The following is a 23,003-nucleotide window of genomic DNA, read 5'->3' on the forward strand; positions in this document are numbered from 1 at the left end:
AAAAAGGAAGACAAGTATGTGATCAAATGTTTCCTCGCCGTGATAGCCGGGATCACTGTGGAAGTGTCTTTGACTTCTCCTTACCCTATGAGGCCTTTTTTTTTTTCTCTCTCTTTGTCATTTAAGCCTCATAATCCCCAATCCCCACTTCTTTTTTTCTTTCCCCTTCGCTCATGATCGATATACTGTTCTCTTTTGTGTGGTGTTTAGCTCATGGATATGGGCTTCTCCAGAGAACATGCTATGGAGGCCCTACTGAACACCAGCACCATGGAGCAGGCCACAGAGTACCTTCTTACACACCCTCCTCCACTCCTAGGTGGAGCAGTGAGAGTAAGGCTTCATAATGACTAACAGACAAATAATTAAGTGCTTTATAAGGTCCATGAGTCAAACTAAGGAAACTGATGTTGTTGCTTTTGTTCCATCTAGGACCTGACTATGTCTGAAGAGGACCAGATGATGAGAGCGATAGCAATGTCACTCGGGCAAGAGGTCAGCATGGAGCAGCGCTCTGACTCTCCTGAGGTGTGTCATTGTGACTGCTTAAATTACATTAAAAAAATGTTGTGTAGCCTAGAGTGCTTGTTGCTAAGTGAAACCTGATGAATGAATAATTAGCAGTTTATGTTAGCAGCTGTTGACATTATTTTTGTGTCTGCTTCAGGAAGCAGCACGTCGGCGTGAGGAGGACGACAGGAGAGCGAGGGAGCGGGCAGAAGAGGAGGAGGCACGCTGCCTGGAGCGCTTCATGGAGGCTGAGCCACTGGATCCCCAGGAGTTACATACCTTCACTGACTCCATGTTGCCTGGCTGCTTCCATCTTTTGGATGAGCTGCCTGACACAGTCTACCGACTCTGCGACCTTTTGATGACTGCCATCAAGAGGAGTGGCTCAGAGTACAGGGACCTCATCCTTGGCCAAGTTGTCAACCAGGTCAGTGGATACATGCTTGTTAATATTGAAGTCTGCTGTACACTATTTTATGCTTCTTATTTCCAAAAATTGAGGCTGGGAAATTACAACCTTTGTAGAACACACTGTCATGTTTTTCTCAAGTTAAAAAAAAAAATCCAATTGAAAGTTGTTGAATGCAGATTTGCAGTGAGACGGATACAATTTGTTCTAGTGTTTGGAATCAATCAAAAGATTTAACGCTATTAGCAAGTACATAACATCTCTTTAATGCAAATACAGTTCTGCAAACAATTTTGTGTGTTTTATGATTTAATACCAATGACAATAGAAGGTGATGAGCCTGTACCAGCCTGATTGTATACATGTTGTGTGTAGGTGTGGGAGGCAGCAGACGTGCTGATCAAAGCAGCTGAGCCCCTGACTACCAGTGACACAAAGACGGTGTCTGAGTGGACCAGACAGATGGCGACGCTGCCCCAGGCCTCAAAGCTGGCAACTCGAATTCTGCTGCTCACGTTGCTCTTTGAGGTAACATAAATGAAGGTTCTAGCCATAAAAGTTTCTGTTGTAGAGGGTCAAATTATTTTTTTGTTATTGGTTACCTATGCATTCCTTACAATCATATGTATTCTGTTTTCGGTAGGAGCTGAAGCTGTTGGGTGCCAGAGTGGTGGAGAACAGTGGGATTCTCGATTTGCTGATTAAGCTGCTTGAGGTCGTGCAGCCATGTCTGCAGGCAGCTAAGGAGCACAAAGACATCCAGACACCAAAGTGAGTTTTGCACAGCCCTACATACCTTTTTTTCACTTGCAAGTGTTACACCAGATGTTCATCATGAAAGCTGTAGTATGTGTTATTAATTTATATTTATTATAAAATATGTGCTTGCTTTTTTCTACAGATGGATCACACCAGTTCTGTTGATCATTGACTTCTACGAGAAGATGGCAGTCTCATCAAAGCGCAGGGAACAAATGAACAAGGTAGAAAACGAAGCCAGAGATACAGATTACAGGGAAAAAAAGCATTATCCCTAAATAGGTGCGTCTAGACATAGAGGTAAAGACACGCATACAGGACGGGTCAATGAGTCGAAAGAGTAAGAGTAGGAAGAGAGCAAATACAAAAACATATACTTTTTGTGCGGATGATAGATGGCACATCATCTTGCTTTACAAATAGGTAATCCTTCAGGGTACAGAGTATACAGGTGCTGGACAAAACACATGCAATCCCATACAACACTGCATCCATTAATACAATCTTAAATTCCTAATCAATTTTTTGTTGCATCAGGAGTTCTTGTATAGTTTGTCTTCATTATGTTGTTAGGTATTGATGTTGTGCTGATGCACCTCTTTTGTACAATTAATGAATTCTCTTTGTTTGCCTTCAGTACCTGCAGCCCAATGGGAATAACTGGCGATGGTTTGATGACCGCTCAGGACGTTGGTGCAGTTACAGTGCATCTAACAACAGTACCATTGACTCAGCATGGAGAGCTGGGGAGAGCAGTGTCCGATTCACAGCTGGACGGCGGAGATACACTGTGCAGTTTAACACCATGGTGCAGGTATATGCATTTTTTGTCCACCACTAGAGCATACCTTTTGTGGTTAATTGTCTTTGTAGGGCTTGTTGGCTCATTTTTTTATTATTTTTTTTTAACTACAACCAATTTATCATTTCAGGTAAATGAAGAGACTGGTAACCGTAGGCCGGTAATGTTGACCGTCCAGAGAGTGCCTCGTCTTCCCAAGCCCTCTAAGACCGGTAGTGTTCCTGACGCTGAGAGAGAGGAGGGAGACAGGGGAAAAGTGGAGGAAACCCAGACTGACCTTGACTCTGGGGCAGCAGTGGAGATGAGTGCTCCGAAGGAGGATTCCAGTCAGTTGAAGGAGACCACCACCACTGGCCCCTCATCTTCCGTGGAGTCTGACTACTCTCAGGCATCTGACATTGTTGTACAAGGCCTGACTGAGGACATGACCACCGTTCTTATCCGGGCCTGTGTCAGCATGATTAGTGTTCCCGTGGACCCAGACACCCTCCATGCCACACTGCGTCTCTGTTTACGCCTTACACGCAATCACCACTATGCAATGATGTTTGCTGAGCTGAAGAGCACACGAATGATTCTGGGGCTGACGCAGAGTTCTGGCTTCAATGGCTTCACCCCACTTGTTACTCTGCTGTTCAGACACATCATAGAAGATCCAGCCACCCTACGGCACACCATGGAGAAGGTTAGAGGCTGTTCTCATGCTCTATCAAAGAAACTCACGTTATATAAAAATACTGATTGTTGTGGGGGTTTTTTTTAGAACGGATATGACGATATCTGAATATTATAGTCAAGTTCTGCATTCTACATTAACTAATCCCTCAACAATCTGTTGCCGTAGGTGGTGAGGTCAGCCGTGACCAGCGGAGCAGGTAGTACCACCTCAGGAGTGGTGTCGGGCAGCCTTGGTTCCAGAGAAATCAATTATATCCTTCGTGTCCTGGGACCTGCAGCCTGCCGTAACCCTGAATGCTTTGCGGAAACTGCCAGCAATTGTGTCCGCATCGCTCTGCCTGCACCACGTGGAGCTGGCACAAGTGAGTGTTCAAACTTTTCCATTGTAATCTATAAATAGAAGTGCACATAAAGTAAGTGAACAACTTGATTAGATCTGAAGTTGCTAGTAATGTAAATCGGATTTATTTAGGTGTCCAGTCATGTCAAAATGTTTCAAACCTAATAAGCTCATGCATGTTTTTTTTTATTATTTATTTTTTTTAATTTTTATTTACAGCTTCTGATGATGAGTTTGAGAACCTTCGAATTAAGGGACCCAACGCTGTGCAGCTGGTGAAGACCACTCCTCTGAAACTGTCTCCCTTACCAGCCATCCCTGACACCATCAAAGAGGTCATCTATGACATGCTCAATGCTTTGGCTGCCTACCATGCTCCTGAAGAATGTAAGAACCAGACAGTCATCGATTCAAGGGGGTTAATATGTCATTTTAATGGAAGTAGTCATTTGAGCATTTTAGTTATGTGTGATTTTGTTTGTGTCACAGCTGAGCGTCCAGAAGAACGGGCTGCAGCTGTGCCTGGTGGTCAAGACCTGTGTCAGATCCTACAGGATGTTGGCGATGATGTTTACCAGCAGTACCGGCTCACCCGGCAGGGAAGCGACTTTGACTCCCAGTCTGCATTCCATATCAATGTGAGTTTGAGTGACAAGTAATCCTGTTTAGCTTGCGTATTGAAATATGACATTTATCATGTCTTTACTTAATAATAAAGCCCCCTCTCTTCTTGTCAGACTCAAGTGTTTTCTGCGGATGGAGGTGTGGCTGAGTCTTCCCAGTCTGGCACACCACAAGGAGAAGGTGAGACGACGAGGTTTTTTAACACTTGGGGGAAAAAAATCTGCGCAATAACTGTTCATATCAGATAGTCTGTTGTTATTGTTTTTTTTTTGTTGTTGTTGTTTTTTGGGGTTTTTTTTTTTGCAAAGCTGGCAAAAGTCAGCAGTTTCCAAAGTCAATGTATATTTTCTATTAAAAATTCAATTATTTTAGACCATCAATAATTTAATGCTCATGATTTAATTTTGCTACAAGATTGTCTTATTTTCAGTGCAAAATAAAAACTAAAAAATGCTGAAAATATGCTCCAGATCAGCTGTATATTTCATTTTGAATAATTGACTTTGACTTCATGCGAGTTCACCTTTAATTTATGCAAGAAATGTCCTATCTTTCTGTTGTGCCAACATCCTCAGCCTCCACACCTGAAGAGATGCGGGAGGAGAAGAAAGAACAAGAGGGAGAGAAGGGTACCAGCACAGATGAGAGTAAAGCAGCTAAGGTGAAGGCCAGCAAGCCTTTAATGCCCACCTCTACCATCCTGAGACTGCTGGCTGAACTGGTACGCTCCTACGTGGGTATCGCCACGCTAATCGCCTCTTACTGCTACACCGCTGGACAGTCCGAACTCATTAAGGAGGCAAGTAATTCGACAAAATCTCATCAGCTTTTCAAATTTCTGTGCCGTCATGCCTTAAATGTTATAGTTATTTTCCCCTCAACCCATTTTGACATGCCTGTTTCCTAACAGGATTGCAGTGTTCTAGCCTTTGTGCTCGACCACTTACTGCCTCACACCCAGAATTCAGAGGACAAGGACACTCCAGCCTTGGCACGTCTCTTCCTAGCCAGCCTGGCAGCTGCCGGCACAGGCACTGACGCCCAGGTGGCCCTGGTGAATGAGGTTAAAGCTGCCCTTAGTCGAGCACTAGCAATGGCAGAGGGTGCCGAAAAACATGCCAGGTAAACAGAATCGAAATAAGTAATACATTGATTCTGTAACCATTGATTCATAGTTTATTTGGATATGTACAAAACAAATTCTCACTCTTTTCCTGGAACATTTATTTTTACAGGCTTCAGGCAGTGATGTGCATCATTAGCACCATCATGGAGTCATGTCCCTCCACATCCAGCTTCTACAGTACAGCAGCAGCAAAGACACAACACAATGGCATGAACAATATCATCAGGCTCTTTCTGAAGAAAGGATTGGTCAACGACTTGGCCCGCGTGCCTCACAGCTTGGATTTGTCCAGGTATACACATACTCTATATTAATTACATGTGGAAATTTTAATTATTTGTGGATAACTCCGGCAAAGGCACCTTGTGTGGTTTATACAAATAAACAGACAGTTACATTTACCTTCAGTGTTACTAAGCAAAATGCTGTGTGTATCCCCGAGGTTCTATCTGCCTTTCCTTACAAAATATGCAAAGTCTGTTTTAAATTGTGCATTGTTTACATCAGTGTTTACTTGTAATAACATTTCTTCCTTGTCTTTGTTGGTGCCTTGTGTAAAATCAATGTATATTTCTCCTTATTCTTTCTTTAAATCATTTGCTTTAGTCCCAACATGGCCAACACAGTGAATGCTGCTCTGAAGCCTCTGGAGACTCTGTCACGCATTGTTAACCAGCCCAGCAGTCTTTTTGGGGGCAAAGGAGGCTCCAGCAAGAACAAGACAGAACATGACACTGTGGGCACTGTCAGGGACAGCAACAGCAACCCTCAGGACCAAGGTATCCACACTGAACAGATGATCTACTTCAACACTCAACCTATGGTTCCAAATATTCTGTTGCTGACATGTGGCATTTACTTCAGGAGAGTCTGGTGAGGCCGAGCCAGTGGATGGCAGCCACAGGGTGCAGGGAACAGACAGTGACCTGATGGATGGAGAGACAGAGGGAGACACAGTGGTCATTGCTGGTCAGCCAGAGGTTCTCAGCACACAAGCTATGCAGGCGAGTAACCCTTTATTACACTCAACCATGAAACATTTCCCCTTTTTTCCTGATCTGTGACTACCATTGTTCGTGGTCATAACATAAAAGTGGATAAACCAATTGTAGCTTGTTGAGCTCTAAGGCTAAACCCATTTCTTCACTTTGTTCACCACTTGAGTGCTGAAATTGCATTTGTATATCATCTCCTGTTCATGTAGGTAGAGAATGAGTTGGTGGATCTAATTGATGAGCTGTTGGAGAGAGATGCTGGCACTGTCAACAGCACAATTATAGGTAAGACACGGGATTAATATGGGTGGGGACAGCGAGGGCACATAGGCAAGGAAACGTGTAGAGCAGTTGTGTGCACTAAACCTCAGTGGCATAAGTGTAGGATAGAACATACATTTGTAAATTTGCAACACGAGTGTAATATATATATTTTTTTTTATTAATGTTGTGATTTCACTACTTTACTGCAAACAAACAAATAGCATGTGTATAACTTAACGTCTATTGTCAATCAGTGGGACGCAGCGGTGAAGATGAATCACAAGAGGATGTGTTGATGGATGAGGCGCCCTCCAATATTAGCCAGGCATCCACTCTTCAGGCCAATCGCGAAGGTAAGACATTGGCATCAGAATGGTGTGTGTGTGTGTGTTTTGAAGATCAATGACTGGATACTGGTCTCACTGATGGCTTTGATATTTAGATTTTCTCATAAGTGACTGTGAGTGTGTGTATGTGTTCCTCTCTTCCATCAGACTCTATGAACATCCTGGAACCAGAGGATGAGGAACACACGCAGGAGGAAGATTCTAGTGGCAGCAATGATGACGAAGACAGCCAGGATGAAGAGGAGGAGGAGGAAGAAGAGGAGGAGGAGGATCAGGTATGGATAAATCCAGTGATGTTCATTGAAGAAGTGTTGATTGTTGCATATCCTTAAGACTCATGTCTGCTACTGCTCCTCAAGGATGATGAAGAAGGAGATGAGGATGATGATGATGAAGGTTCAGAGATGGAATTGGATGAAGACTTCCCTGACATCAATGCTGCACCACACATCCGCTTTGAAAGGTTTGACAGGGATGACGACCTCATCATAGAGTTTGACAACATGTTCTCCAACAACGGTAAGCAGGATAATTTATCTATAACGTTTACGACAGTCAAATCTATTGTTTGTTTGGAAGTTCAGTTATTTACCTGAAATATCAAATGACTCCTTTTTGAAGCATTGGTTTTAAATCAGGTCCATCTTAATTTTATAATTACGCAAAATTTTCTCCCTTTGATACTGATCTTGTTCCTTCCAAAATGACATGTGCGGCTGGATTTCCTAAAGAAAGGTCCCAGCTACACATGAATAGATGAATTTACACATTTTGGCTTGTCATAGTACAAACACAGGTGGGACAAATGTTGTCTTAAATGATAGCTCATTTCCATCAAGTGTCCCAGTAAGCAGCATTCACAATATTAATAATTATGCCTGTTTTGCTGTTGTGCCAACCCAGACATCTTAGCTGTGAAAAGCGTCCCTCAGACAATAGCCACTTTCTGAAGGCCTTGGTTGCTTAATTTGCTAAAGCTCGTGTTAGTCACTGTACAACAACACAAAGCCGATGATGCAGAAAATACATTTTCATTAGTTTTATTTTTTTTTTAAACGTTACTTGGGGTTGTGCCAGAGCTGTCCCCCTAATGTTTGCCTACTGTTTTCTGTTATTTTCCATCAGCTGACATCCCTCCCTCCCCAGGCAACATCCCTAGCTCTCACCCACTGATGGTGCGCCATGCTGACCACGGTTCCCTCACCCTAGGTGTGGCGGGCACTAGCAGCCGCCTGGCACAGGGCATGGGTCGCAGCCAGCGAACACTGCGCCAGCTCACTGCCAACAGTGGACACACTATCCATGTCCACTACCCTGGCAACCGCCAGCCCAACCCTCCACTCATCTTGCAAAGGTGAAACCATGTGGCTTTTTTGGATGTTGTTGTTTTTTCACCTGTTGCACCAGCTGTGTTCGTTTGAGTGGTAATTAAAATGCCTTTTCCTTCTTGGTTCCCTTTAGATTGTTGGGCCCCAGCGCAGCAGCGGACATTTTACAGCTGTCCAGTTCTCTGCCTCTGCAGTCTCGTGGTCGTGCCCGCCTTTTGGTCGGAAATGAGGATGTGCACATCATCGCTCGTTCTGATGATGAGTTGTTGGATGACTTCTTCCATGAGCAGAGCAGCACTGGGGGACAAGCAGGTAAGCATTACTCTGGGCTGCTGTCCATGTAACAACTTTTTGGTGAATTACTTTCTTTAATTCCTAACATGTTTGTTCTTTCTCTCTTCTTAGGCACCCTCTCCAGTATTCCCACTGCCTTAACTAGATGGACAGATGAGTGTAAAGTGCTCGATGCTGAGAGTATGCACGACTGTGTAGCAGGTAGATTGATATTAAATTACAGACTTGTGTCAATGGCGATGAGTTAATCATTTTAGCATGAAAAACGTGTACCTCCCAGATTCATAATGTAATTGGTTGATTGCTATTGATGCTTTCAGAAAATATTTACACTAAGAATTGGATCATTCATAATTTGGATATGATGCACAACGAGTTAGAAGTATTCCCTTTTCATTTCAACCATTTACAGACATTAATTTGATCAGACTCCTGTTTGGAGTCTCATCTGTAATGACCTACAGAAGGATGATTAAGAGAAGCATGGCTCTGTTATTAAGAAGATATCATTGAGTTCAGCATGCAGAGGGAGTGGAACATGGGAACCTTCAATTGGGTGACAGTGCTGACAGAAGCATTCAGACAGGAGGATTCAGAAAGACAAAATAATATGGGGGGGAACGATGTAATTTAATCCTGCATTAGATTGTAATTTCTTCTTAATTCATAACCATTGAAGACGATTCTCACTTATTATATTATCACAACCAAGGAGGAATTCTGACATCTGAGTCTACTTTCAGTGGTGAAAGTGCCCATCCTGCAGCATCTGGAGAGTCTGCGAGATGAAGAACTAGAAGAGCGTCGAGAGAAGAGGAGGAGGCAGCTGGCTGAGGAGGAGGAGTCTAAGCAGAATGAGAGGAGGGCCTCTGGAGCTGAACAGGCCAGAGAGCAGAGCCTGCAGGTTGGCAAATAATACAAGTTTTTTGGTTAGGAATTAAAAGGCATTTTCAAACATAAAGGTTAATGCTGCTTTTGGCAGATGTATTAAATTTCGCTCATGTCAACTGTTTTCTGTCCATAGGGTTCTGGATTGGGGACAGTTAATGGTGCAGAGAACACTGCAGGTACTGATATTTGTCTAGATTTTGTTTGTTTTTGTCTTAATGTTAAAATTCCTTGACCTGTCAGGATTGGACAACGCAGTGACGGCCACCCAGAGGCAAATAGCCAGCCAGCTGTGCGTGCTGTGGGATGAGGTAGTAGTTTGTATAGTTTTAGGATCACACCAGATCTGGGAGATAACTATACAGTCTACTGTCTTTCTTATAGCAACGCCATACCAGCTCGACGTCTTCATATCTCACAAAGGAGATCATTTCTCATTTTGTAAATGGTTCATATGATTCTCCAACTGCTAATATCGGAATTGCATTGCTGTGTTAAGCACCTTACTCTGCATATTTACATCACATCTCTGTTGTGCAATGTTGCTTCGTTTGTATGTTGTATTTACTGTGTTTTTCTGCAGCTGCCTGTGCTGTGGTGAGGTAGTAAGTTGTGTTGTTGTTGGGGATCAGGATTGTGCACCCCGTTCAGGAGATAACTATACAACTTACTGCCTTCCTCAGCGGAGGCCTTTGGCGTCTATGGAGAAAATGATCTCTTAGCTAATCATGATATTGCTACTTGTGTGTTCTTGATGTATTCTTGCTCTCTTTTAACATTAGTAATTAACCCATTGAAAAAAGGTTTGAAAACACTTTTGGCTGTTTTTTTTCTTCTATTTTTGGGGGGGGGGGGAATGTTTTGTGAAATTGTTTATTATTGTAAGGTCCAGTATGGTTTTTAAATCTTGTGATCTATATCTATATAGAACAAAACCTATATCCCTGTCTTTACAATGGTGTTCTCTATCTGGATGTTGCAGAGGGTGAGCAGGCTCAGGGTGGTACGGTGTCATGTCTGGACCCACCCAGGGTCTCGGAAGGTTTCCTCACTGCTCCACCGTCTGGAGAGGTCACCCCCACCACACCTGCTCCACATGAACAGGCCCTAGTCTCTCTGGAGACTGCGATTAGTCAGCAGGTCCACCAGCCAATTGCTGACCTACTACTGGCCGAGTCGCATGCCAGCTCACTGGCTGCTCTGGCAGGGGCTGGCCTTCCACCCTTGTCGGCAGCTGACAGGCCTAACAGTGAAGCAGAGGCATCTCAGATGGAAATGTCCCCGGCACCCACAATCGGTGAGAGAGTCGGAGGAGGAGGAGGAGGAGGAGGAGGAGGAGAAGGTGGTGGTGGAGGAGGAGCGTTGGATGAAGGCAGGGAAGGTAGACTAACTTTGAAAACTCTATTCATACAGACTAGGCAACAGGAAGGACACACATTTGTGAAATGTAAATGATGTCAATTGAGGTCAAAGCTTGAATCAATCATAACATTTTCTGAACCCAGTGACATACATATCATTGACCTAAGAAAGTTTGCTCCAGTGCAGCAAATGACCAAATTTCCCAACACTTATCATAGCCTCTTTTTTTTCTTTTTTTTTTTCTCTCTCTCAGCTTCCCTAAGTCCAGACCTGGTAGAGAACTCGGAGCCTGCAGTAGTTGGTGTGTCACAACTGGAAGGGTCACCCATGGATACCAGCAGCCCTGCCTCTGCCACTCAGGAAGAAGCTGCTCCCAACCCTGCCCAGACCACCCAGCTGTCTCAGGAGCTGTCAGGCAGCGGAGAGACTGGGCTGACTGACGGGCAGACGGAGGCAGAGACTGGGTGAGTCACTTTAAATATCGTTGCTGACCCAATGTTTGTTCAAAAGCACTATAATCTCCCCTTTCAATCTTTTATAGAGAAAAGTTAAAGACCGTGTAAATGACTACTCCTTTTTCGTTGGTGGTTTTAGTTTCTGCTGTTTGTTCATTAATCTGCTTAAGATATTTTGTAAAGAACAAACAAGCAAAACCATTTCATGGTTCATTTAAATCTCAAAGCACAACGCATCCAATTTTGACACTTTAAATTAGTTAAGAAAATAATCCAAAAACATTTTGAGTGACAATATTTTTTCTTTCTTCAATGTTTACAGCTCTACTTCTGTTTCGTCCCCTGTGGAAACGATGCCCAGAAGTGATAGTGCTGACAGCCAGTCTCAGGCCATTCAGGAAGAGCCACTCCCATCCACCAGCAATGAGGAGGAGGACCCACTTGCAGGTAAAATAAATTGATACCCCACTTTTTCCTGCAGTTTGTCTTTATTTTTAATGGAATATTACAGCTCATAATGTTCGTGGTGTTTTTGTCTGGGCAGGCATCAGTCTGCCAGAGGGTGTAGATCCCTCCTTCCTGGCAGCTCTTCCTGAGGACATCCGTAGAGAAGTGCTGCAAAATCAGCTTGGTATCAGACCACCCTCCCGTCCTCCTGCTGCCACCACCCTGCCCTCATCCACTGCACCTGTACTCGGAGGACCAGGGGTGACAGAGGTCAGCCCTGAGTTCTTGGCAGCCTTGCCACCTGCCATCCAGGAGGAGGTGAGAGACGCTGAAATAATACAAGATTACAGTAGATGAAATGTTTACCTTTTTTAGATGTATGATTTCCTAGAAAATTGCTAAAGAAGTCATTTGTAAACGTTTTTTTTTTTTTTTTTTTAATTTTATTTTTTACACCAACCGTGCCATTTGTCAACTTAGGTTCTTGCCCAACAACGAGCAGAGCAGCAGCGTAGGGAGTTAGCCCAGCAGCCTACACAGGGAGACACCCCTCTCGATCCAGTCACATTCATCCAGACGCTGCCTTCAGAGCTCCGTCGTAGTGTCCTGGAGGACATGGAGGACAGCGTTTTGGCTGTCATGCCCCCAGATATTGCTGCAGAAGCAGCTGCACTGCGTAGAGAGCAAGAGGCACGTCAGAGGCAACTGATGCATGAGAGGCTGTTTGGTCATAGCTCATCTTCAGCACTATCAGCCATCTTGCGCTCGCCAGCCTTCACCAGTCGGTTAGGGAGCAATCGTGGAGTCCAATACACCAGACTGGCTGTGCAGAGAGGAGGCACATTTCAGATGGGGGGAGGAACAAACCACAGGTGAGCGGAGACAGTGATTTATTTGCCAGTTTTGGGAGAAAAAAAAAAAATATATATATATATATATATACTATACAGTAATTTCAATAGTTGACAAACTGATCGTATGTCGTTTATCTTCTTAGACCATCCAGTTCAAGTGTGGACTCTTTACTGCGCCTGCGTGGAAGACTGCTGCTGGACCACGAGGCCTTGTCCTGCCTCCTGGTTCTGCTGTTTGTGGATGAACCGAAGCTTAACACCAGCCGTCTGCACCGCGTGCTCAGGAACCTCTGCTACCACTCTCAGACACGTGGGTGGGTCATTCGCAGCCTGTTATCCATCCTCCAACGCAGCAGCGAGAGTGAAGTATGCGTGGAGACCTCCCGGCTAGAAGACTCCCGTGGCAAGAGGAGCACCCAGGGAGGCTGCGGAGGAAAAGGATCCGCCACCTCCTCCCTCTCCTCTTCATCCTCATCTTCTTCATCCTCTTCTTCCTCCTTAGAGCTACTTAACAGAGTGGAGTCTCGCAGCTCCAGCCAGCTTTCCTGGCTCTCTGTTTCTATGGATGCAGCCTTGGGCTGCCGGACAAATATTTTCCAGATTCAGCGAGCATCAGGAAGGAAGCACGCTGACCGGCACTCAGCTGGGAGCTCTACAGGATCTGGAACACTTGGAGGAGGAATGTCAAGCGTTGCTGCAGGTGTCACATGTGCTGGTGGCGGAGGCTCCACTGTTCACATCCACCCACAAGCTGCTCCTGTGGTCTGTCGTCATGTGTTGGACACGCTTATCCAGCTAGCTAAGGTGCGGGTCCACCTGTCTCAATTTGCGTCTCTTAAATTATATCTGGTCTATTCTTAACTGTAAGAAAGTGAACAATTTGAAGTAATTAAAGTCCTTGTTGTTTCATGTCTGTTCCTGCAGGTTTTCCCGAGCCATTTCACCCAGCAGCGCTGTAAGGATTTGTTAGCCGTGTCTTCTGACCTAGATTCCCGTCTTTGTTCAGTCTCCTCTGGGGGTGGAGGTGGGGGCTCTCGATCAGGGTCGCAGTCTCAGAGCAACCCAAATTCCTCCAACACCCAGAATTCCTTGGGATCTTCTGCCGCTACTCCCCAGTCTCTGGGAATCTCCACCGATTTTTGGGACCTGCTGGTAAAGCTCGACAACATGAATGTGAGCCGCAAGGGCAAAGCATCAATGAAGACGGTGCCTCTGGGTGGCAGTGCGGAGGCAGAGGGAGCCCAGTTCAGCCTAGAGACCTCTCCCCTCGGCCAGCTGATGAACATGCTGTCCCACCCCGTAATCAGACGGAGCTCCTTGCTCACTGAAAAGCTGCTGCGCTTGCTCTCCCTCATATCCATTGCCCTGCCTGACAACAAGGCCACTGAGGTGCCTGCTGGACACCCCACACCACAGGCTGCCAACCCAAACACAGCAGCCAGCTCAGGAGCTATAGCCTCAGTCACAACACAGGGTGCAACGTCAGTGGGCTCTATCCAGCCTACTGTGTCAGGTCCAGTGGCCTCTGTAGGAGCTGCAGCCCAGGCTACATCCTCAGGGACAAGTATAGCAACCTCCCAGACATCCTTGACAACAATCTCTATAACCACGTCCACTGGAACAACCTCTACAGGTAGTCTTCATTTATTCCAAAATATAATATCTGCAGTTAGTTTAGGCCTCATAATGTCACAGATTTCATTAAAAGAATAATAATGTGTATTTTGGGGGATGTTTGCCAAAACAGGAAAACAGAGGATCACTACTAGCAATACAGAGAGTGACAAGATGGCCTCCTCTGGACTCACAGAAAAACAACTTCAACTCTCTGTGGAGGTATGGAGAAAGAATTTAAAAGTGTCGGTCATGTTGTATGTTAACCTCATCGCCGCCCGGGGAAAAATTAAGCCTTACGTAAAAGTATATTTTTCAAAGTATGAGTCTGGATGATGTTTACTCAGGATTTGTTCGTAAACTCAGGGGAGTACTTTTGGAGTTGATGAAAAGCAGAGCTGTATTTTAAGTGTCGAGTCATATTTGGTTTCTGGCTTAACACTAAACCAAATTAGGGGCTCCAGCTAATCAGTAGCATGAGCTTCAAAGCCGTGTTTGCTTAAAATTCAGTTACATGAGGAATTGTCTGAGATGTCTGTGCCACAAAGTGGGCCTTCTATTCTATTAGTGGTGGGGTTTTTTTTGCTCCTCTTGCAGCAGACACATGAAATGTTACAATGCATGGGGACTGTACAATATTGGCAAAATTATATTGAAACCAATCTACTACCTTAAAAAAAAAAATATATATATATATATATATATATACACATATATATATATAAAATCTGCATTTGGTTGTGATTTTTACATTAGTAACAAAAGGTCTTTGGTACATCCATCTCAGTATTCCCTGACTGCTTCAAGACACTTGATCCACCTCTTTTACATCTCTACTGGGACTCAATTGAATGGACTAAATTAATAGGTACCTGGATTGCGACATCAATCAAAGATCTCTTTCAGCCGGTCTTTCCAGCTAGCTATATTGAGTCTCAGTAGGATTAGTAAGAAAATAAGTAAACATTATTCATGTAATAGTTTTCAGAATAAGGAGAATGAATTGTTTTGCTCAAAAGGACACAATGAAGAGAAAGCCATAGAGAGCAAATGGGTTTTAAGATGCTGTTTGAAGATGACATGGCTTGTCTAAGACTTTGCGTGTGGCTGTTTAGAGTCAAGGAGCATTAACAGACTTGATTTAGGACAACCGCAAGTCTTGCAACTTGTTTGTTTGCACATCTGTTAGCCAAGTGGATCAGCTGTTGATCCGGCTTTCAGTATGTTGACCGTGTTCAGAGAATTGTATGTATTTGTATGAAGTACTTGTGTGAATAATGATCCCTGATATGTTTTAACTAATACCTATTTACCTCCTCCTTACACAAGGTGTTGACATCTCACTCGTGTTCAGAGGAGGGTCTGGAAGATGCAGCTAACATTCTGCTGCAGCTATCCAGAGGTGATGGAGCCACCAGAGACACCGTGCTCAGACTCCTGCTCAGTGGAGCTAGGCACCTCGGATACACTCTTTGCAAACAGATTGGTCAGTTTTGGGCAACTACACGGACACCAGTTCTCATACCCCTTCTTAAACAACTGCAGTTTTCTCATTACACATTTTGTGAACATGTTTTCTCTCTCAGGCACCTTACTGGCTGAACTTAGAGAGTACAACTTGGAGCAGCAGAGACGGGCACAAGGTGAATCACATTCCCCAGATGCCCCTCCTGAGGATACTTCCCTATCAGCCAGACTGAAGGGCAAAATGACCAGCAGGTTAGCAACTGTGGACTCTTGGCTGCTCAATGAGACATTAGGTTCTCGTCACAGACGAGAGTATCTCGAGGGCTGACTGTTTCTAGTTAAATCAGCCCGAGTAACATTACAGCGTGCACTGGTCGTTAGTATCTTGTAAGCACAATTTCTTTTTTGTTTGCATTTGTTGGATGGGGCACAGGTTCGACGGGTCGGAGAGTGTGGTGATCGTGGCTGCACAGAAGCGCACGCTGGGGGGACGTGAATTACAACTTCCCTGTATGAGCTCCCTAACATCCAAGACATCGACGCAGAAGTTTTTCTTGCGAGTGCTGCAGGTTATTATCCAGCTCCGTGAGGACACTCGACGCGCCAACAAGAAAGCCAAACAGACCGGGCGGCTAGGTAAGAAGGTGCTACACGTGTGCAGTATTCTTGATGCATACAATATCCTCATGACATCAAATGATGACACACACCCCACCCCGCACCCCTCTTTCGCCCCTTCGCCCCTTTTCGATGGCCAGGCTCCACCAGTTTGGGCTCGGCCAGCAGCATCCAGGCTGCGGTGCGACAGCTCGAGGCCGAGGCCGACGCCATCATCCAGATGGTGAGAGAGGGGCAGCGGGCACGCCGGCTGCAACAGGCCCCCCCACCCACCGCCCCTTCTGCCTCTGCCGCCGTCGCTGCTGGATCTTCAGTGGCTGCCCCTCATGCTCCCACTGGTGCTGCTCCCCCTGCTGGCACGGCTGCTGCTGCCACGGTTAGCATGGGCTGCACTGACAGCAGGCATACGTTTTACTCACACACTGCACACTCTTACAGTAGAAGACCATTTAAAAGCTCTAAAAACAACATTGCCGTCACATTATGACCACCACAGTAAAGTTACTATGCTGGTCGTCAGGATTAAATGTCACATTTCTAATTCATTTTTGCCCGTATTGGCTTTGTGCATTTTGGAAAATCACATCACCTTTTAATTGCAATGCATAACAGTTGGGTTTTTTTGGTGGGGGAAATTCTGCCGTTAACCTTTTAAATGTTATTGCACTTAAATATCTGTAATCAACATGTTGCTCTGTGCAGTCACCCTACAGTCTGCTAACAAGTGGTTTATGCATTGAGACATGTTCTCGCTGCCGTGATGAACAATGACGGGCCCAACAGAAAGACAGATGTGTGAAAAGTGATTCTCTGTGTCTGTATCAATGCAGTGACATTATATCTAAATGTGAATGTACTGCCTGCCCCAAAATGTTTGATTCCCCTGATGATGTCTGTTTGCTGGCTGATGTGGCTTCATGCTTTTGGCCCTTCCTTTTTCTTTTTTTTTCTTTTTTTTTTTTTTTACCCTTCTTACGTCCTGTCGTCTCTGTGGATGATGGGATTGTCATTTTGCATGGCAATCTCAGTCCAGATGAATAACTATGAAAAGAACTGTCACGTTAATCATTCTTTTTTTTTTTCCTATACGTTTTTTTCCCTTTGTCTCTACTACTCGGTCCTTCCTGGTTTTTCTGTAGTCTGAAGTGCAGTCAGTGTCTGAAGCCCAGGCAGCACAGAGAGACGACTCTCCAATGGATGTGGACCAGCCGTCTCCTTTAGAGCAGGATCCTGCACCTCTGGGTATGACTCACTCGCTGCCTGCTAATAACAGTTTAAAATACCTACTGATTCACTGTTTTTCTCAGTAAATGATCCCCACATCCAATTAGCACAGTGTGTCTACCCTTGATATGGCAGTGCTGCTTAATACTTACCTGGAATAGCTTTCCATTTTGTTGAAATACTCAAACGGTTGCATAAGAAATTTAAGCTGACCAATCCGACATGACATTTAATGTATTGATTTACAGAATAGAGTTGACAAGAGACGGAAGTTATGAAGTGCACAATACAATACTTTGTCATTTAAGTCGATTGATGTCAACTTGTTAGCTCTGCTGAAGTTTTCAAGTGTACAGTATAGTGCTTCTATGGCATACACTGAGATATATCATGATCATGATTAAAAATAAATAAATAGATGGAGCAACTGTAATAACACATGCAGCTGTAATATCAATAGACGGACATGAACTTGTTCACAAACTCTGGAACCGTCCTTTTAAAAGCTAAAAAAAATACTTTGTCCTTTGTAATGTTGGATACCATAATTGCTGAAAAGGTTCAGTCTATATCGCTATTTTCTTTTTTTTTTAGATGAAGAAGGAAATGGTCAGTCAGAGGCTGAGGAGAGACTTCCAGACCTTCCTCTGCTCAGCGAGCAGCTGCTGTTGGATGAACTGTGGGACATGCTCGGGGAGTGCCTGAAAGAGCTGGAGGAGTCCCATGACCAGCATGCCGTACTGGGTAGGTGGAATCCTCCAGAAATGCATTTATTGATACGACACGGTATGGGATTTATATTGTATTCATGTCAGTTGAAGGGGCATAGTTGAGCGACGTGATATTCTGTTTCCTCAGTTCTCCAGCCTGCTGTCGAGGCCTTCTTTCTCGTCCATGCCACGGAGCGAGAGAGCAAACCTCCTGTGAGGGACACGCGGGAGAGCCAGCTTTCGCACATCAAAGATGAACCTCCACCACTGTCCCCGGCTCCCCTCACACCAGCCACACCTTCATCCCTCGACCCATTCTTTTCCAGGGAACCATCTTCCATGCACATCTCTTCAAATCTGCCACCAGACACCCAGAAGTTCCTCCGGTTTGCTGGTGAGCCTGACATTTTTTTTTTTTTTTTTTTTTTTTTTTAGAAGGATAAAGCTGTGTTCTTATATGCAGTATATTTTCTAATTGGACTCCTTTTTCTTCCTTTTAGAAACTCACCGCACAGTGCTTAATCAGATCCTGCGCCAGTCCACCACTCACTTGGCTGACGGGCCTTTTGCAGTGCTGGTTGATTACATCCGCATCCTTGACTTTGACGTTAAGAGGAAGTAAGGAGAATTATCTTACACTTCTGCCTTGTGCTGTGTTATCCACAGTTAGTGTTGATTTTTCACCACTGACATGCTGGTCTTTCTGTCCATCTCTGCAGGTACTTCCGCCAGGAATTGGAGCGACTTGATGAAGGCCTTCGGAAGGAGGACATGGCTGTGCACGTGAGGAGAGATCATGTGTTTGAGGACTCCTACAGAGAGCTGCATCGCAAGAGCCCAGAGGATATGAAGAATAGGCTGTAAGGCTCCATTGCGCTTCTGTTTATCTGCATTTCCTCTCAATTCAGAACCACTCAACCAGTGTTGTACTCTGCTGCTTTTCCATTACAGGTACATTGTATTTGAAGGGGAGGAGGGCCAGGATGCTGGTGGCCTGCTGAGGGAATGGTACATGATCATCTCCCGGGAGATGTTCAACCCCATGTACGCCCTGTTCCGCACGTCACCGGGCGACCGTGTCACCTACACCATCAACCCCTCGTCTCACTGCAACCCCAACCACCTCAGCTACTTTAAGTTTGTGGGGCGCGTTGTGGCCAAGGCAGTGTACGATAACCGGTTATTGGAGTGCTACTTCACCCGCAGCTTCTACAAGCACATCCTGGGCAAGAGTGTCAGGTATTTGAGCCACTAGCAGTTACAGCCAAAAAATACATGAAATTGTTCAATACATCTTTCAACTACACTTTTATCCCAACAAACCCATGCCTTGTCGATGACACAAAACGTGGCAACCAGAGAGCCGAGTAGCTGCATTGCTGCCTTTTGAATATATGAACAATATGCATGCATTTCTGTGGAATTACCAGGTACACAGACATGGAAAGCGAGGACTACCCATTCTTCCAGGGCTTGGTGTACTTGTTGGAGAACGACGTTTCAACACTGGGCTATGAGCTGACATTCAGCACAGAGGTTAGTAAAAAAAATTCTAAATTATTGTTTTGTTGTTACGTCTGTTGAAATTGAGAGTGGACTTCAAAGCTTTGAATCCCACATTTTTCTAAAAAAAAAAAAAATTAAAAAAAAAAATGCTGCAAATGTGTAATTTTCTGATGTCCTCAAAAATACTGTTACCATCTGTGACTAATATTTTTGACTGACACTGTGTGTGTGTGTGTGTGTGTTTTTTTTAGGTCCAGGAGTTTGGGGTGTGTGAAGTGAGAGACCTCAAGCCAAATGGAGCCAATATTCTTGTCACAGAGGAAAACAAAAAAGAGTATGTGCACCTGGTGTGCCAGATGAAGATGACAGGTGAGGTTGTGGTTATTTCACCAAAGATTTAATTCTTATGAGCAAGTAAGGCTTTTTTCACAATACTCGGCAAAAACAGTGTCAATGGAAATGGGAGATTTTGTTCTGGTTGTTGTCACAAGATGGCAGCACTCAAATGTTTAAATTGATGAACGTTCAACAGAGAGTTGAAGGTGTTTGTCTTTAGGAAAGAAGCATCAGCTGCTGCTCAATGACATTATTCAGTGAAGCTTTGAATTTTCAGCTGCATGATTTAAACCAATACATTTTATCGAATCATGTCAGTGGCACGTCAAATATGGGAATTCTCGAAAGAAGCCCCGAGTGAATACTTTGACTTGTTTTCTAGGTGCAATCCGCAAACAACTGGCAGCCTTCCTTGAGGGATTCTATGAGATCATCCCCAAGAGGCTGATCTCCATCTTCACTGAGCAGGAGCTCGAGCTCCTCATCTCTGGCCTGCCTACTATCGACATTGATGACCTAAAGGCCAACACTGAATATCACAAGTACCAGTCCAGCTCCATCCAGGTGTGGATAAGTAAACATACACAGCAGTATTATTTATAGAACTTAGCCTCTGTGTGAGGGAACTGATTTATGTATGTTAAGAGATTCCAACACCAACTTACCCAGTGTTTTACTTGCATGTGTAGCAAGGCGAGTTTACTTGTATAGCACCGTTCAGACATTAGGCCGTTCAAAGGGCTTTACAGAGGCTTAAAAATCCATTCAAATAGCACATTAGAAGACATGAAAGTAGCATTTAAAAGGCAATTAAAGCAAAGCAATTCGAGAGCTTTAGAGTAAGAATACGACACTAAGAAAACATTAACATTGCATTTATAAGCGAATAAAAGCAGAAGGAAGCATATAAATATTAAGAAGAGGTTACATATTGTTTCCACACTATTTGTGGAACTATTTCAGGTGAACTAGCACATACAGTAATGCAGTACTGAATGTGACTTTAAAAAGATGAACATGCTGTCTAATTGAACTGAAGCGTGTCTCAAACCAAAACACTTTGGTTGCATATTGTTTAAAGTCACACAAAGCTGCTGCCATTGTGGTCAATTTTCCTCCATCTTGTAGCTGTAGACAGAAAAACCCCAAAATACGTCGCAACGTAAAACGTCGCTGCCTTTGTCACACGCTTCTATTTTTGAATATAGATCCAGTGGTTCTGGAGGGCCTTGAGGTCCTTTGATCAGGCAGACCGGGCCAAGTTCCTGCAGTTCGTCACCGGCACGTCCAAGGTTCCCCTCCAGGGTTTCGCTGCTCTGGAGGGCATGAACGGCATCCAAAAGTTCCAGATCCACCGCGATGATCGGTCCACCGACCGCCTGCCATCTGCTCATACCTGGTAAACACACAGCAAGTTCATAAGGCATAAATAATGATTTTGCAAAGAACAAACTAGTAAAGGTTTAACTGTCATGTTCTCTGTCTTTGTCCACCCTCAGCTTTAACCAGCTGGACCTTCCGGCCTATGAGAGCTACGAGAAGCTGAGACATATGCTGCTGTTGGCCATTCAGGAATGCTCCGAGGGATTCGGACTGGCTTAATCTACGAGACTCTTAACACACAGACATGCATACACGTAATTTAGATTTGCCTACTCTTGACACATTCACACTGATAACCTTTGAACGCACGCACACACTATCATAGACATTACTGGATTACTTGTTGAATGGCCTAGACTTGCTGGTTTCTATTCCATATAAAACAGATAAAACCAGCAAGTGAAATAGACTGACAACACAGAGAGCCTCATTTTGACACAGTTGTGTCTCCCTTCCCAATTAAATGGCAAATGCAAGAGGGGATTCAGAGGATAAAACATGGACTAATATAAGAGATGTTTTCTTCATTTAGTTTGATTTCTCTGTACAAAAGGTTTGGGAGTTTATTATGTTCAATCTTTTTTGTTCTCTGGCTGTGTAAAAAGAAAAAAGAGAATGTTGTTTGAACAGGATGGTTATAAAACCTTTGGGGAAAAAAATGTTGGTGGTTTCCTGTTGCAAATTTGTGACCTCAAGCCTTGATGATGGGGAACATTTTTATGGGGGGGGGTATATGAACAACTTGAAAAGTTTTGGAGATATTCACAAAAATGCACTTTTCAAAGTTTTGTGGCATTTTTAAGGAAGGATGGTACAAAAAAATGGAGAAAAATTGAAGGAGATAAAAAAAACAAAAACATTAACCATAAATTCTAGAGTATTTTTGGCTATTAAACCGCTGACCCAGCCTTGAGCCTTTGAATCAGAGTGGAATAACTACATGAATAAATGCATAAAATTGCGTTCATTGTCTCTTTTAACAGTGTTTCAACCATTATTTGCAGTGAATTCATTTCATCAAAATCAAAACGTGTCGATTCAAAAATTACTCGTTCGCAGTGTGAAAGTTCTCAAAAGAAATATTTTCCATTATCGGTTCGTCAGTTGAGTCCCCAGTGATTCCGTGATATCAAGCTTAACATTGCGCGCTCGCGTTGTTTCCAGCAGTGAACCACACAAACTGTCTCTGGTGACTAAATCAATTAAAACACGAGGTGGACTGACTGATTCCGTCCGAGAGCGGCGTTCTCGTCACAGGAGCTCGTGGCAGCAGTGCCGACGCCGACCCAGTACGCCCTCCAAACTGTTGCCCCGCACCCTTCATTACATCCCACAGTGTCTGCCTCCCCCCTCCCCCTCTCCTTTCATGCTGTCTTATCATCACTGATGGAATGAAGATGACGGAGCACTGACTTCGATGTCGTGTGACGGTGTTGTCATAAGTTTCATCTGCTCATGTTCATCAACACATCATGGATGGGAATTGAGCCTCGTCACGGCAGACATTTTAGTCATAACAAACGAAGCACGGGTTTCTCTGATGACATGGGGGGGAACGCCACAGGAAACAAAATGTTTCCCCGTTCGCTTCTCCTGCTTTGATGTGCCGAGATATCTGCCGTGAAGATCTTACTTAACCCGGTTTTGACAGAAGACTGAAATA

General features: G+C 44.3%; 1 protein-coding gene across 1 annotated transcript in view; it reads left to right on the plus strand.

The window, feature by feature from the left end:
- huwe1 (HECT, UBA and WWE domain containing E3 ubiquitin protein ligase 1) overlaps window positions 1-22,302 on the plus strand; it is a 42,857-nt gene extending 20,555 nt beyond the window's left edge. The window contains exons 34-82 of the mRNA XM_069140935.1: window positions 211-333; window positions 433-528; window positions 668-937; window positions 1,295-1,447; window positions 1,563-1,690; window positions 1,821-1,902; window positions 2,316-2,492; window positions 2,611-3,165; window positions 3,325-3,520; window positions 3,718-3,885; window positions 3,988-4,136; window positions 4,236-4,302; window positions 4,698-4,921; window positions 5,033-5,244; window positions 5,358-5,540; window positions 5,855-6,027; window positions 6,113-6,252; window positions 6,453-6,528; window positions 6,762-6,860; window positions 7,002-7,129; window positions 7,214-7,373; window positions 7,980-8,208; window positions 8,316-8,494; window positions 8,588-8,677; window positions 9,220-9,380; window positions 9,501-9,543; window positions 10,347-10,745; window positions 10,980-11,190; window positions 11,504-11,628; window positions 11,726-11,946; window positions 12,109-12,500; window positions 12,626-13,286; window positions 13,407-14,115; window positions 14,230-14,318; window positions 15,426-15,582; window positions 15,683-15,815; window positions 15,997-16,199; window positions 16,322-16,557; window positions 17,321-17,423; window positions 18,000-18,149; window positions 18,264-18,509; window positions 18,616-18,733; window positions 18,835-18,975; window positions 19,067-19,354; window positions 19,546-19,651; window positions 19,873-19,990; window positions 20,340-20,521; window positions 21,166-21,356; window positions 21,457-22,302. Of these exons, the coding sequence (XP_068997036.1) occupies window positions 211-333; window positions 433-528; window positions 668-937; window positions 1,295-1,447; window positions 1,563-1,690; window positions 1,821-1,902; window positions 2,316-2,492; window positions 2,611-3,165; window positions 3,325-3,520; window positions 3,718-3,885; window positions 3,988-4,136; window positions 4,236-4,302; window positions 4,698-4,921; window positions 5,033-5,244; window positions 5,358-5,540; window positions 5,855-6,027; window positions 6,113-6,252; window positions 6,453-6,528; window positions 6,762-6,860; window positions 7,002-7,129; window positions 7,214-7,373; window positions 7,980-8,208; window positions 8,316-8,494; window positions 8,588-8,677; window positions 9,220-9,380; window positions 9,501-9,543; window positions 10,347-10,745; window positions 10,980-11,190; window positions 11,504-11,628; window positions 11,726-11,946; window positions 12,109-12,500; window positions 12,626-13,286; window positions 13,407-14,115; window positions 14,230-14,318; window positions 15,426-15,582; window positions 15,683-15,815; window positions 15,997-16,199; window positions 16,322-16,557; window positions 17,321-17,423; window positions 18,000-18,149; window positions 18,264-18,509; window positions 18,616-18,733; window positions 18,835-18,975; window positions 19,067-19,354; window positions 19,546-19,651; window positions 19,873-19,990; window positions 20,340-20,521; window positions 21,166-21,356; window positions 21,457-21,559 (9,543 nt within the window). The 3' untranslated portion in view covers window positions 21,560-22,302. The remainder of the gene's footprint in view (window positions 1-210; window positions 334-432; window positions 529-667; window positions 938-1,294; window positions 1,448-1,562; window positions 1,691-1,820; window positions 1,903-2,315; window positions 2,493-2,610; window positions 3,166-3,324; window positions 3,521-3,717; window positions 3,886-3,987; window positions 4,137-4,235; window positions 4,303-4,697; window positions 4,922-5,032; window positions 5,245-5,357; window positions 5,541-5,854; window positions 6,028-6,112; window positions 6,253-6,452; window positions 6,529-6,761; window positions 6,861-7,001; window positions 7,130-7,213; window positions 7,374-7,979; window positions 8,209-8,315; window positions 8,495-8,587; window positions 8,678-9,219; window positions 9,381-9,500; window positions 9,544-10,346; window positions 10,746-10,979; window positions 11,191-11,503; window positions 11,629-11,725; window positions 11,947-12,108; window positions 12,501-12,625; window positions 13,287-13,406; window positions 14,116-14,229; window positions 14,319-15,425; window positions 15,583-15,682; window positions 15,816-15,996; window positions 16,200-16,321; window positions 16,558-17,320; window positions 17,424-17,999; window positions 18,150-18,263; window positions 18,510-18,615; window positions 18,734-18,834; window positions 18,976-19,066; window positions 19,355-19,545; window positions 19,652-19,872; window positions 19,991-20,339; window positions 20,522-21,165; window positions 21,357-21,456) is intronic.
- Window positions 22,303-23,003: the final 701 nt, after the last annotated feature.

Source organism: Embiotoca jacksoni, unplaced genomic scaffold (genome assembly GCF_022577435.1).
Source record: "Embiotoca jacksoni isolate LCO1_2020_lvr unplaced genomic scaffold, fEmbJac1.0.p SCAF_9, whole genome shotgun sequence".
In the NCBI taxonomy this organism is placed as follows: domain Eukaryota; kingdom Metazoa; phylum Chordata; class Actinopteri; family Embiotocidae; genus Embiotoca; species Embiotoca jacksoni.